The following is a 15,257-nucleotide window of genomic DNA, read 5'->3' on the forward strand; positions in this document are numbered from 1 at the left end:
AGACGGGACTTCATCTCCACGAGGACTGTGCGGTGGTCACTCCTACCAATACTGTCATGGACAGATGCATTTGCGACAGGTAGATTGGTGAGGACGAGGTCAAGTAAGTTTTTCCCTCGTGTTGGTTCGCTCACCACCTGCCGCAGGCCCAGTCGAGCAGCTATGTCCTTCAGGACTCGGCCAGCTCGGTCAGTAGTGGTGCTACCGAGCCACTCTTGGTGATGGACATTGAAGTCCCCCACCCAGAGTACATTTTGTGCCCTTGCTACCCTAAGTGCTTCCTCCAAGTGGTGCTCAACATGGAGGAGGACTAATTCATCAGCTGAGGGAGGACGGTAGGTGGTAATCAGCAGGAGGTTTCCTTGCCCATGTTTGACCTGATGCCATGAGATTTCATGGGGTCCAGAGTCAATGTTGAGGACTCCCAGGGCCACTCCCTCCTGACTGCATATCACTGTACCGCCACCTCTGGTGGGTCTGTCCTGCCGGTGGGACAGGACATACCCAGGGATGGTGATGGAAGAGTCTGGGACGTTGGCTGAAAGATATGATTCTGTGAGTGTGGCTATGTCAGGCTGTTGCTTGACTAGTCTGTGGGACAGCTCTCCCAATTTTGGCACAAGTCCCCAGATATTAGTAAGGAGGACCTTGCAGGGTCGACTGGGCTTGGTGTTTTGCCGTTGTCGTGTCCGGTGCCTAGTGGTCCGATGCCGGGTGGTCCGTCCGGTTTTATTCTTATTATGACATTTCGTAGCGAGATTTTACAACTGAGTGGCTTGCTAGGCCATTTCAGAGGGCAATTAAGAATCAACCACATTGCTGTGGGTCTGGAGTCACATATAGGCCAGACCGGGTAAGGACGGCAGGTTTCCTTCCCTAAAGGACATTAGTGAACCAGATGGGTTTTTACGACAATCCGGTAGTTTCATGGCCATCATTACTGATACTAGTATTTCAATTCCAGATTTTTATTTAATTAATTGAATTTAATTAATTAATTGAATTTAAATTCGCCAGCTGCCATGGCGGGATTTGAACTCATGACTCTGGATTTTAGTCCAGGCCTCTGGATTACTAGCCCAGTAACATAACCACTATGCTACCGTACCGCGCCGGCCATCAAGCCCTGTCTACTCTAATCCCATATTCCAGCATTTGGTCCGTAGCCTTGTATGCTATGGCATTTCAACTGCTCATCCAAATGCTTCTTGAATGTTGTGAGGATTCCTGCCTCCACAACCCTTTCAGGCAGTGAGTTCCAGACTCCAACCACCCTCTGGGTGAAAAAGTTCTTTCTCAAATCCCCTCTAAACCTCCCGCCTTTTACCTTGAATCTCTGTCCCCTTGTTATAGAACCCTCAACAAAGGGAAAAAGCTCCTTAGTATCCATCCTATCTGTGCCCCTCATAATTTTGTACACCTCAATCATGTCCCCCCTCAGCCTCCTCTGCTCCAAGGAAAACAAACCCAATCTTCCCAGTCTCTCTTCATAGCTGAAGCGCTCCAGCCCTGGTAACATCCTGGTGAATCTCCTCTGCACCCTCTCCAAAGCGATCACATCCTTCCTGTAGTGTGGCGACCAGAACTGCACACAGTACTCCAGCTGTGGCCTAACCAGTGTTTTATACAGCTCCATCATAACCTCCTTGCTCTTATATTCTATGCCTCGGCTAATAAAGGCAAGTATCCCATATGCCTTCTTTACCACCTTATCTACCTGTTCCGCCGCCTTCAACATGCAGCAGCGTTCTCACACTTCACTGAAATAGCTGGACAGTAAGTGTTTCCGGTCTATTCGGCAATGGACGCCATTGCCAGAGAATGGCAACGGCGAGAAGCATCAGCCATGCCAATTTTTCCCCTCTCTGGTGAGAAAAAGCTGAGGCCAACATAGAGCCTGTAATCATCCCAGCAGATTTCAGAATTCGAGGCAATCAGAGGCAGAACCTGGAATATTTTTAATCGGAGTGACTCGGTGCCGCAGCTCTCAGTGAACTGACCTACTGAACCGGAACAGCACTTTCCATTTGCTTTTCTGAGTTGCTGCTTAAAATAAATATATAAAATTTTAGGCTGCATGCTATTTCTATCCCTTACCCTCGTGTTGGAAATAAAGAACGGTTATGATGGAGAAAGGTTGGAAAGAAACTAATGTTGACTTTGCAAAAACTGAATAGATCTGGGGCACATTTACATTAAAAATTACACTTGCTAATGCACAAATATATTTCATAACATTTGGTTATGAGCTCGCAACACTGTAGTTTTCAAATCAAATGTAGCACACATTCTAGTACTTGCACAATTATTGCTACGATTGGTTGCAAACTTCAAGTTGGAAATTTCTAAAACATTCAATGAAACAAATTCGAGAGGGTACAACGTGATAGCAGCATCAGTGATTATCACTCAATATTAGACAGTTAAAATAATTCTTTTTAATTCCATGGCCCAGATTTTACTGCGAAAATAACAGTAACGGTGAGCCTAACAGCGCTCACCGTTATTTCAGTGCAAATGGTAGAGCAACTTCCAGCGACCACACGCGCGCAGTTAAACGCGGGAATCCAGACGTTGCTCTACCAGATGCCCTGATCCTCCGTCAGCTTCGCGGGAGTGATATCTCGCTGGCTGCCTCACCGTTCAGATGGCTGCAACAAGCCGAAGTTCCTGCACTCACCTGATGGATACGAAGTAATCTCGCCAAAAAAGATATGTCAAGTCATTTAAGTCTAAACACACTTTTAACAGTGTGGTCAGTCTTAATGACTGCCAAACAACCTCCCTGCCACTGAAAATTAACTTTTACAAGTGTGGAGTCTCATTCATTTATATTTTAATTGTTGTTGGATATTTAAATTTATCTCTTTCTCTTAATTCAATACTTCTTATCCTTTCTTTACTTCGCTTTCTGGACCTGATCAGACATTGAATTTATTATTCTAACTTACACTTCCTGGTTCTGACTCCGTGGCTTCAATCTGATTGGTTATGGGGCTACACAGTTGCTTGCCCTGTTCACACAAGTCCCAGATGCCCTGTGGAGAGGGCCGGGCTGGATCAAGCGCCCCATGAGGATAACTTGCCGTGCAAAAGCCCATGAAAAGTTTATGGGCGAGTGCGAGTCTGACAAATACCGGGCGTCGTTCGTTCACGTTCGAACAAAATCCTGCCCAATGTTTTATTACACGGCACTGTAAGCCCGACCTCCTTTGGTGCAATTCAGATTCCGCAACCGTAAAGATGGACAAAAGCAGAATGTGAAGGAGGAACTGCAAGTGAGAAGGCACCTAGCGAAGGTGCTCAGAAACCAAGAAAGCAGTTAGAAGGCAGTGAAACACAGTACTATTTAGCTTCACATTTTCTTCCTTCAATAAATCAGGCAAAGTCGTTGGGAAGGGAGAGTTCAAAACTTGGATTGAACATTATACATTTGAAGTTGGAGGAAGTAGTTTTAAAAACACTCACATCCGTTTTCCAAAGACCCACTAAGCATTATTTCTGAATCGTTTGTTGCAATGGTACAATGCCATCAGCCAAATTATGCCAGCACCTTTAAATCACATTATGGAACTAGAAATGCATTGACTAGTCACAAATATACTCTGCCAGGGCCCTAGGGTACACTCCCCGCCAGGGCCCCAGGGTACACTCCACCAGGGCACCAGGGTACACTCCGCCAGGGCACCAGGGTACACTCCGCCAGGGCACCAGGGTACACTCCGCCAGGGCACCAGGGTACACTCCGCCAGGGCACCAGGGTACACTCCGCCAGGGCACCAGGGTACACTCCGCCAGGGCACCAGGGTACACTCCGCCAGGGCACCAGGGTACACTCCGCCAGGGCACCAGGGTACACTCCGCCAGGGCACCAGAAAATATCCAAAAAACCATCAGAATGTTTAAGAAAGTAAACTGCGTATTGTCATAACAAACATCATCGAGGAAAACCCATTGTTTGTAATTTTTGTACTCCAAAAACTGTCGGCCAGAATTTGCTGTCAAAATAACGGTGAGGCTAATGGCGCTCACTATTATATATGTGCAAATGCTACAGCAATTTCAGGCGAAGGGCAGATGCGTGGTTAAAAGCAAACATCCAAAAGCTGCTGTCCGAGTTGTACCGCTCCGCCATTAACTTAGTGAAAACAGCATCTCACTGTCTGCCTCACCACTGAAATGCATCGAATGGCGTGAAGTTGCTGTATTTGCGCGATAGATATGAACTAAACTTGCAACAGAAAGTTATGTCTTGTCCATTTCAGTCTAAGTAGCCATTTAACAATGTGATAAGTCAACTTCACCGCCATTGAAAATTAATTATTACAAGTGTGGAGTCTCATTCCTTCAGATTTTAATTGTTGTTGGGGATTTTAAAAAGGTAGAATTTTAAATTCAAAATGTTTTCTTTTACTTTTCCTTGGTCTCTTTTTTTCTCTCTCTTAATTTAATCTTTCTTTCCCTCTTTATTTCTCTTTCTGTATCTGATTTGACATTGAATTCACCCACTCTAATTTACACTTCCTTCTCAGTCCTCACACTGTTAATTTCACAATCCTTCAACCTGGTTGGTTAAGGAGATACACAGTTGCTTGCCCTGTTCACTCAGGTCCCAGATGCCCTGTTTCCCTTGCTGCAACGTTCAGTAACTTGCCATGCAAAAAATTAAAAAACCTAAACATGCAAGGGCACGCCTAACTAACGGCAGATGCCGTTCGGTGCCCTGCTGTAGCAAATTATGGCCCTATATCTGGGAATCGATTATTTCCTTATATATTTGAAATCTTAACATTTTCTTTGCCATGTTGATAACAGCTAAGAGCAGGAGTAAGGTTCTGCAGCACATAACTGGAACATGCAATTTAAGCACACATGACAAAACTAATTCAGTTTCAAAGCACTATTTGCAGCTATCGGGGGAGGAATCAGTCGGCGAACGTTTCTAGTTTCTACAAGCACAATACAGTATTCATAATAAGCACACTGGTACCACTGCAATTAGCAACAAATTACATCAGTTGTAGCAATTTTGCATCTCTTGGTACAATTGATAGTCATTTGGCCTGCGCAGCACATAATAATTATGGGCCATAATTACTGAATTACATGTCATGGACAGCAAATGTGCCAGTTCAATAATATAATTATGTTATGTGACATGAAAAAGTATACAATCAAAAGACAGTGCAAATACCAAAGCAATAGTTTAAGATGGAACTATTAAAAAAAAATCAAACTGAAGTAATTATTTGAATTATTTGTAACCACTACGGCCATATTCAAATATCTATGGCATAGCGAACTTTTGAGTGCATCCATCACACTTCAGACATCACATTCCAAAATGACAAAAGTATACAAGAAATCAAATAAAGTAATTTCTTGACAATTATCAGTTAATTTCTATTGATGAGGGAAGTTTGCAGATTGACCTGGAGCCCTAAATTTACAAGCATCTGGTAATCTACAAATTTCCTTCACTACAGCAATTAAACTCTAGTTGATTGGTGTTATTTATAGTTTTTAAAAATTTGTTGCCTTAAAGACACAGATCATCTTAAACACAGATCCACCTTAGCAGAAAATACTTGGTGCATTACAAGGCATAACATTACTGTTATTGTAAAAGTCTAACATCCGTCTTGCCCCATGACCAATGTCACAGGAGATCCGTTAGCAGCAATAAATAAATGAACAAAGAAAATTCAGCCATTCCAGCAATTAGCCAATAGGCAAGTTAACAAGTTGACTACAATAATGGTTCAGTGACCAACCCTGAAGTTAGAACGCTGTTCCTCATCAACAAGTTTCTTTTTCTGTGAATTTTTATGTATAGGTCTACCTAAATATCAGGGATCCAGTTAGATACTTCAGGGATAAAAACTTCTCAGCTCTACCAAGACTCATCATAACTCAGGTTTAGCGAAGTGTTGTGACCACATCCATATCTGTTCAAGGTTTGTTATTCACAATTGGACTATCACACTTTAGGATACATTTAAAGCTGCCAATTTGACAAAGGTAGACCTGGCTACTCGAGTAAGTCTTGCACTTCTGGTGCATAAAAACTGATTTTTTATATTATTGAGTAAAGATTGCCAATACAATATCAATATCTAAAGGCCCTGAGCAAAAACATTTTAAAATAAAGCCAAAGAAAAATATTCATCTTCAAAAAGAGCTATCAATTAAAAAAAAATAATGTTGTTTGGATGTGCAGGTGGTTACCACACTATTAATCCCCTCTCATTTGAGATCTGGGTTCCAATCCAGTCCAGACCAATGGGACGAAAGACTTCTCTCTCTAAAGGTTCTAGTGGAAATGCTTTCCTCCCAAATAAATTGTTATGTCTCCCTCATGTAAGTCACTGGAGCCTCATGAAAAGTAGGAAAGGTGGGGTGAGGGAAGAGAGGAAACACTTTGGTATCAACATGTGATGCATTTATATCACAGGTCTATTTTGCACTTATTTCCAAATGCCCAAGGAATTACCGTGAATATTGCTCCTATATATATACATATATATATATACAAAAGAGAGAGAAGAGAGAGAGAGAGAGAGAGAGAGAGATTTCACAGTACCAGTAGCACCGGACAAAAAGCTGTCCATGTTCAACCTTTGAAAGTAACATCTCATGACTTTATTTCTGGGTACCAGAACTTCTCCGATTGCTGGATAAAGTTGATAGCAGTCAGCAGTGGACACTACATTGTTAAACCAGGGAAAACGTTTGCACCACTTAAACAACAGTTTAGTTTTTTTTTTAAAACGTATTTTTCCATTTTATTTCTCCTTACCAGCTTTTCTTCTTAAGCCTTCCACTTCTCGTTGGGATACAACTCCACAGGTACCAGTCATCTCTGGTATCTTACCGAAGTGGTCATTACTTATGTGTGAGTTTGGATAGTGAGGGTCAGCAGAATATTTGACCAAGGTTACATCGTACCCAAGGCTGATCCTAAGCCCATCTGACATCCATATATGTCTGTCCCAGCCAAATTCATTGGGAAGAGATTAGGAGCAGAAACTTAGGCCAATTTTCCCCTCCATAACCCAGGGCAATACGACAACTGAAGCACCTCTACCACTGCCCTGGAGAAAATCTCAGCACACAGGGGGCTGCAATCAAGGGGCAAAGGGGAGGGAGGAACCAAAAACAACCACCAATCACCATCGCTAGAGAAAAAGTACTAGGTAAACTAATGGGTCTAAAGGCTAACAAGTCCCCGGACCTGATGGCTTGCATCTGAGGGTCTTAAAGAAAGTGGCTTCAGAGATAGTGGATGCATTGGTTGTAATCTTCCAGAATCACTAGATTCTGGAAAGGTCCCAGCGGATTGGAAAACCGCAAACGTAACACCTCTATTCAAGAAGGGAGTGAGACAGAAAGCAGGTAACTATAGACCAGTTAGCCTAACATCTGTCATTGGGAAAATGCTAGAATCCATTATTAAGGAAGTAGTAGCAGGACATTTGGAGACTTATAATACAATCAAGATGAGTCAACATGGTTTTATGGAGGGGAAATCATGTCTGACAAATTTAATAGAGTTCTTTGAGAAAGTAACGGGCAGGGTGGATAAAGGGGAACCAGTGGATGCAGTATATTTGGATTTCCAAAAGGCATTCGATAAGGTGCCACATAAAAGATTACTACACAAGATAATAGCTAATGGTGTTGGGGATAATATACTGTCATGGATAGAGGATTGGCAAACTAACAGAAAACAAAGTCAGGATAAAAGGGTCATTTTCAAAATGGCAATCTGTAACTAGTGGGGTGCCGCAGGGATCTGTGCTGGGGCATCAACTATTTAAAATATATACCAATGACTTGGACGAAGGAACAGTGTGTCTTGTGGCCAAATTTGCTGATGATACAAAGATAGATGGAAAAGCAAGTTGCGATGAGAACACAAAGTGTCTCAAAACGGATATTGACAGGTTAAGCGAATGGGTAAAAATTTGGCAGATGGAATATAATGTGGGAAAATGTGAAGTCATCCACTTTGGGAGGAAAAATAAAAAAGCAAAATATTACTTGAATGGAGAAATACTACAAAATGCTGTGGTACAGAGGGATCTGGATGTCCTCGTACATGAAACACAAAAAGTCAACATTTTGGTGCAGCAGGTAATCCAGAAGGCAAACGGAATATAGGCCTGTATTTCTAGGGGGATGGAGTATAAAAGCAGGGAAGTCATGCTACAACTGTACAGGGTGCTGGCAAGACCATACTTGGAGTACTGCATACAGTTCTGGTGCCCTTATTTAAGGAAGGATATACTTGCATTGGAAGCAGTTCAGAGAAGGTTCACTCTGTTGATTCCGGGTATTTGTCTTATGAGGAAAGATTAAACAGGTTGGGTCTATACTCATTGGAGTTTAGAAGAATGAGAGGAGAACTTATTGAAACATATAAGATTCTGAGGGGACTCGATAGAGTAGATGTTGGAGGCTGTTACCCCTCCATGGGGGAATCTAAAACTAGGGGGCATAGTCTCAGGATAAGGGGTCACCCGTTTAAGATGGAAATGAGGAGGAGTTTCTTCTCCCAGAGGGTCATGAATCTTTGGAATTCTTTACCCCAAAAAGCTGTGGAGGCTGAGTCATTGAATACATTCAAGGCTGAGTTAGACAAATTTTTGATCAGCAAGGAAGCCAAAGGATATGGGGAAAAGGCAGGAAAGTGGAGTTGAGGTAAAAAAAAAATCAGATCAGCCATGATCTCATTAAATGGCGGAGCAGGCTCAAAGGGCCAAATAGCCTCCTCCTGCTCCAATCTCTTATGGTCGAGGACAGTTCAAACCTGGGATCTTTCTAGCGTGTATGACTCAGCTAATCACTGAATGAATTTGCTGAGATATTTGGGGGAGATTTTGGAGTCGATGAAGTAAATTCATATACTGAATTCTGAAACGGTTACTAAAACCTATAAAATCTACGACTTCACTTCATTTCATTTCTTTCACTGCCCCTCCACTTCTGTGGACTTGGAGTCTTGCTTCCCCCCTCTCTGAACTCAGCACCCAAATGACTCTGTGCCCTACCACTCCTGGACCTGCCATTCTCCTGGATTCCTATCTCTTAACCTTCTCCTGAACTTCTCGCCCCAGCCTGCCTTCTTTGCCTTTCGTATCCACCATCTAGATTTGGCTTCAGCACAAAATCCTGCTCCCTGCTCAAAATTTGTTAAGGTCGTTTAACATTAATTTTGTTATAATTTTGTTATAATTCTATTCATTTCATAGAATCATAGCATGGTTACAGCACAGAAGGCGGCCATTCGCCCTCGAGCCCATGCCGGCTCTCTGCAAGAGCAATCCAGTTAGTCCCACTCTCCCACACTTTCCCTGTAGCCTTGCAAATTTTTTTTTCCTTCAAGTACTTATCCAATTCCCTTTCGAAAGCGACAATTGAATCCGCCTCCACCACCCCCTCAGGCACTGCATTCCAGATCATAACCACTCGCTGTGTAAAAAAGTTTTTCCTCATGTCGCCTTTGGTTCTTTTGCCAATTACCTTAAATCTGTCTCCTCTGCTTCTCGACCCTTCTGCCAATGGGAACAATTTCTCTCTATCTGCTCTGAACACCTCTATCAAATCTCCTCTCAACCTTCTCTGCTCTAAGGAGAAGAACCCCAGCTTCTCCAGTCCATCTACATAACTGAAGTCCCTCATCCCTGGAATTATTCTACTAAGTCTTTTCTGCACCCTGCCTAAGGCTTTCACATCCTTCCTAAAATACGGTGCCCAGAATTGGACACAGTACTCTCGTTGTGGCCGAACCAGTGTTTTATAAAGGTTCATCATAACTTCCTTGCTTTTGTACTCTATGCCTCTATTTGTAAAACTATGATATGAAATACTTAAAGGCATTACTATTAACTTCTGAGCATTGAAAGGCCTTTTAGCTTTCAAAATCTCCACTTCGCTGCTTTCAGGTATTCAACTTCATTGCTTTCAGGTATGAGTGAGAGACACACACATACACGGCAAGATAATTTAAATGAGTCGCATTCAAAAAGAGGGAAACAAAAAAAATCATAAAACTTTAAGGGTGATTCAAACAAGAATAGATACAGGAAGACATTATTGTGCAATGACACACGGCATAAGTAATTCAAAATATCTTCGCACCAGTGAATATGTACATAAAAGGACTTACTTGCTCGGAGGACAGACGGTGTGACCTCAATTTCACTTGATGCTTGATAAGGTTGGAACGCAGACAAGGAGTTGGGTGCAGACTCACTGCTGAACATCTCTGGGCTTTGAGTGCCAGTTGAACTTGCGCTAGTGCCATCGCCACCATGGTGGGGATCTTGTTCCTCAAAGATGGCAACGAGCTGCAGAGAAAAAAAATTTGGTTACAAATAAAAGTTTTGTGTTGCCTTTAATGCATTGTAAAGCACCTGCTTGCACCAGGTTACCAGCAGGTACCCATCCAATGGCTTTTCATCAACGGATACCAAACAGGACTAATGATTTATGATAGTATTTGCTATTTTGCTTCATTGCATAATGTAGCAATTATAGCACAAATGTTGCATAATTAATATTGCAATGACAACTCAATCAGGAATACTGATTAGCTTGTAATTTAAATATCAGTTGTAGAACATTTGTGTTGTAACTTTTCTATTATTGTAATGAAGCACACCATCAAATAATTTAAGTGCATTTTTGTCAAGTGCACAAGTATGTTTTTGCTGCATTTCTTGCAGATCCATTTAAACCATGTCAATTAAAAAAAATTAACAATCCCACCAATTCCATAATAAAATTGATCCGTGAGACAAGTCCCTCTTACACCGACCATCATTGTCAATTAACTGGAGGTGGGGGGGGGGGAGGGGAAGAGATAGTAATGAAGAACATAACTAAAATGCAAAAAATTCATTCCAAAATCTCAACTATCAGTAAATTTCTAGCCTCTGCTTTGCGGACAATGAAAGCCTACGGAAAAGATTTTAGTAGAACTCCTGCACAGTATGTCAAAAACCCCGTGGGCGGTTAGTCATAACTACAATGATTCCATCGTTATTTCGTACAGCAGTAATTATCACTGAAGTTAAGGAATGAACAGGTAACAGCTTCTTATTGAAGACCAATTTTTCGATCTGATTTAATCAAGTCTGCTAAATTGGATGAATTACTGATGTGATTACTGCAGGGCTAGTCTTCCTTTTCATATATGCACTTCAAAAGATACCGATAACTAGCAACATTTCCAGTGAACCAACAGCAGCAGACTATGAACAGAGCAGTTGTCCTACACACTTTGCTTTGATGCAAAACTGCTTTGAATTCAGTGATGCAAAAAATGTGCAGTAAAACTTCAGCCGAACAGACGTCAGCTTGGCATTGGGCATTAGCATGAGACAGCTCAAGGATGTAATCACACACCACTTGAGAAATAGATCAACTTCAACCACTGCGTCTGCAGTTAAAAAAAACATATTGTCCACTGGACCACCAGTGAAGTATTAATGTTGATTGTTGCCAACAGCACGGTAAGCAGTTTATGAACATTACAAATGTCACTGGTATTTAGATGCTGGCAAGCAGATCACTGCACCTGTGTTTAAGAATGCATTTACACTGCAGTGTAGGTCTGACAGTCTGAGACTGACAGCTGGGGTTCCAGTCAGGCACAAAAATGTTTACATTGCCTGGAACTCTAACTGCCCTGCCTAAACACAGCTTTGCATGTGCCCAGGTACACATGTGCACAAAGCCTTCATCCAGCAGTTAGGAATTAAATGCTTAGAGAGAGTGGGAAGGAGAAAATTCCTGCTCTCTAAACAATTTAGTAGCATGAAGGTCGATTAAAAAATTGCCAAGGAGATCCCTGAGCACTTTGCAAGTCAGGTTGGATACCACACTGCATTTACACCCCACGCAGTGTCAACCCAAAGCAGTGCAAAAATACCGTCTCCAGAGTCTCATTTTGTTTCTTTTTATGTCAGGATTGAGCCCCAACTCCAGGTTTCCACTGCAAGTTTCGCATTTGGCACTAAGCAGAAATCGCTTTGCACAAAAACTCAATATAGTGTAAATGAGCCCCAAGAACAAATATACAAACCTGTTCCTCAACTTCAGAACAGTGCAACTAGGTCATTTGCTGCCATTTCTCAAAAAACAGACCAGCAAAAAATCAACTGGTGCTGCACCATTAAAAAAAATCTTCCACCAAAACAAGAAAACATAGATTATATTTAATCTTCCCACACAGGAATTGAAATGCTTGCACAATATAGAGCTCGGTAACAATGAGGATATTTTATATTGCTCTTCGGTAATTCAGATTCCAAAGCTCAGCACCCTGGAGTTGGTTCCTGGCATTTATGCGGTTAAATTAGTTTTCCGTGGACGTGCAGTAAACGGGCAAACCCCGGTGAAACTGGTTCCACACGTATGCAGTCAGTCCATGGAAAGCAAATGTCAGGGCGGGGGGGTGGCACGCGGTGGGGAGGCTTCCGGCACGAGGCTCCCAGAAACCGAATTAAAGGAAAACCAATACAAAAGCTGCTCTGGTTTGCCAAATTTCGAGAGTTGCCTGACTAGATCTGAAGCTGCTTACGGTTAATTTAATACAACGAATAGGCCAAAGCTGTCTGTGATCACAAGTGCCTTTGTCCAGCTTTTGGCCTGACTCAGTCAGGCACAAGGCCCACAGGATTGTATACATTTCCCTTGTGATTTAAATCTCATGCTTAATTCCATTGAATTACTGCTGCTACACCAACGCACAGTGCCCAAAGCCATTAATGCCACCACCGTTATTAATTTTTACTCATTTTCCCTCCTCCCATTATTTGCACCAAACACAGCTTCTGTAAGAGCCTCTACAGCCCTTGAATGTAAACACCTCCTTTCATACAAACATCTCCTTTCGTGCATCCCTTTTGATCTTGTAAAAGCTGGCAAGCATCCAATAGCTTAACAGCATTAACATTTCTCCATTAACGTTTAAACGCCGTCCTTGATGAGAAACTATATGGGATTTAGAATATACAAAGGCTGGCTAAAATATAGCAATTGCCAGGGTACTGTGAGTGTAACCAACCGTTGTGTCAGTGGCTCCAGACTAGAGCTTTGTTCTGAACTTCCTGATTAGTCATAAGTTTCACAAAAATTAAATAAAAGCCTTCGTATTCATTTACTTAACTATGACGGTGCCAGTTAACTTTTTATGCTGCCTCTCAAGTAAGGTGATATTTGCCTCACAAAAGGTTCAGAATTTCCTCTCCAAGAGGATGAAATGCAAGAATAGCATGTCAGGTTATACAATAAACATATTTGTTACCCTACTTTATGGTAAAAGCACTTCATTCTCCTCACTATCCCCCCCCCCCCACCGCCCACCTCCATGTTGCCCTTCTTTAAACATCACTGAAATATGTTGAAACACAGACACTTGGTGAAAGAATGAATTCAGGAGAAACTTCTTTACTCAGGGTGGTGAGAATGTGGAACTTGCCACCACATGGAGTGGTTGAGGCAAATAGCATAGATTCATTTAGGGGAAGCTAGATAAGTACATGAGGGAGAAAGGAATAGAAGGGTATAGTGATATGGTGAGATGAAGTAAGCTGTGAGAAGGCTTGTGTGGAGCATAAACACCGGCATGGACCAGTTGGGCCGAATGGCTTGTTTCTGTGCTGTAAATTCTATAATTCTATGTAACATGTATTCATTACTTTGTATACAACAACAAAAAATTGCATTTATATAGTGACTCTAACATACAAAAATCAAGTCCAAGGCACTTCACAGAGGCATAATCAGATGCTGAGCTAAAGGAGGAGATTTTAGGAGGGGTGACCAAAAGCTTGGTCAAAGAGGTAAGTTTTAAAGAGGATCATAAAAGAGAAGAGGGAGGTGGAGAGGCAGAGTGGTTTAGGAAGGGAATTCCAGAGCATGGAGCCCAGGCGGTTGAAGGAATAGCTGCCAACGGTGAGGGTGAATGGAAATCGGGATGTTCATGAGGAACAGAGTGTTCTGGAGGGGTTGTAGGGCGAGCAGAGGTAGAGAGACAGCGAGGCGCAATGGATTCAAAGTAGGAAGTTTGGCTGTAAAAAAAAAACAGAATGACACAGGCAGATTAGCAGAAAGGGCAGACAGATTCAATTTAATGTGGATAAGTGTAGGTAATACACTTAGTGTATGATATACACAGAATTTTACAGCACCGAAACAGGCCATTCAGCCCAAAAGGTCCATGCCGGTGTTTATGCTCCAAACGAGCCTCCTCCCACCTTACTTTATCTCATTCCAACAACATATATGTGGGTGAAATAAAATAAAAACAAGGAATGAAAGCAAACAGTTAATGGAAAGGTACTGAAGGGGGTGGATGAACAGAAAGACCTTGGCGATCAAGTACATCATTCCCTCGAAAATGCAATTTCAGATAGATAAAACCATGGGCCAGAAATTGCTTTAAAAAGAACGGTGAGCTCAACAGCGGTCACCATTTTTAGTGGCCAAATGAAAGAACAAGTTCCAGAATCCGCACATGCGCAGTCAAATGCAGGAATCCGGAACTTGTTCTCCCTGGTTCGCCTGCGATCTGACAGGTTCGTGTTAAAGGGATATCACCGGCTGCAATCAAAAGAATCAAAGGACCAGTGGCAACTTGCTCTGCTGCCCAACTGGAAACGAACTACCACCACAAAACTGGTACACTTAAATATACCAGGTCCAAACCAAGTTTTAATAACTGCCTGACTGCTAAACTACTAAAAATTCTTCATAAAAAGTGTGGAGTCTCATTACTCGTCATTTTAATAATTTTTGGTCATTTTCAAGGATGCTGCAATCTGATTGGTCAAGGGGAGAGATCGATCCTCTCACTTCTTCCACGGGTCCGAGCTTCGCTGGAGTTAACGCTGGGCTCTTCTCCGCTTCCTATTAGAGGAAGTGCCCGCAGTAAAGACCGGGTTAAGTTGGTGGGTGAGTATAATTCCATGGAGCAGCGAGCACCATTGGTTTGCTGCTCGGAGCAATTTACAGACCCATATCTTTTTTTCATATCTACTGCTGTGTGCACGCACCCAAGGTGAGGGATAGGGAAGGGGGGCAATCTCTCATTCTCAATCCCATTTGCCAACCTGGTATTTACATCCTCTGGTTCTAACTTTCTCATTCAGAGCTGCAACGGTAGAATCTAGAGAGTAGTTGTGAATGAGAGCTCTCTCTCTCTCTGAGGAGCAAGAGGACATCCTGTGCTGCTGGAGGAACATGAA

At 42.3% G+C, this 15,257-nt stretch overlaps 1 protein-coding gene across 4 annotated transcripts in view; it reads right to left on the bottom strand.

Moving 5' to 3' along the window:
* The window catches only part of LOC137344561 (partitioning defective 3 homolog), a 735,052-nt gene that overhangs the window by 404,450 nt on the left and 315,345 nt on the right, over nucleotides 1-15,257 (bottom strand). For all 4 annotated transcript variants that reach the window (XM_068007624.1, XM_068007617.1, XM_068007634.1 and 1 more), the window contains exon 3: nucleotides 10,172-10,352. In XM_068007624.1, coding sequence (XP_067863725.1) covers nucleotides 10,172-10,352 — 181 coding nt within the window. The remainder of the gene's footprint in view (nucleotides 1-10,171; nucleotides 10,353-15,257) is intronic.

The sequence above is a fragment of the Heptranchias perlo genome, chromosome 2, assembly GCF_035084215.1.
Source record: "Heptranchias perlo isolate sHepPer1 chromosome 2, sHepPer1.hap1, whole genome shotgun sequence".
In the NCBI taxonomy this organism is placed as follows: domain Eukaryota; kingdom Metazoa; phylum Chordata; class Chondrichthyes; order Hexanchiformes; family Hexanchidae; genus Heptranchias; species Heptranchias perlo.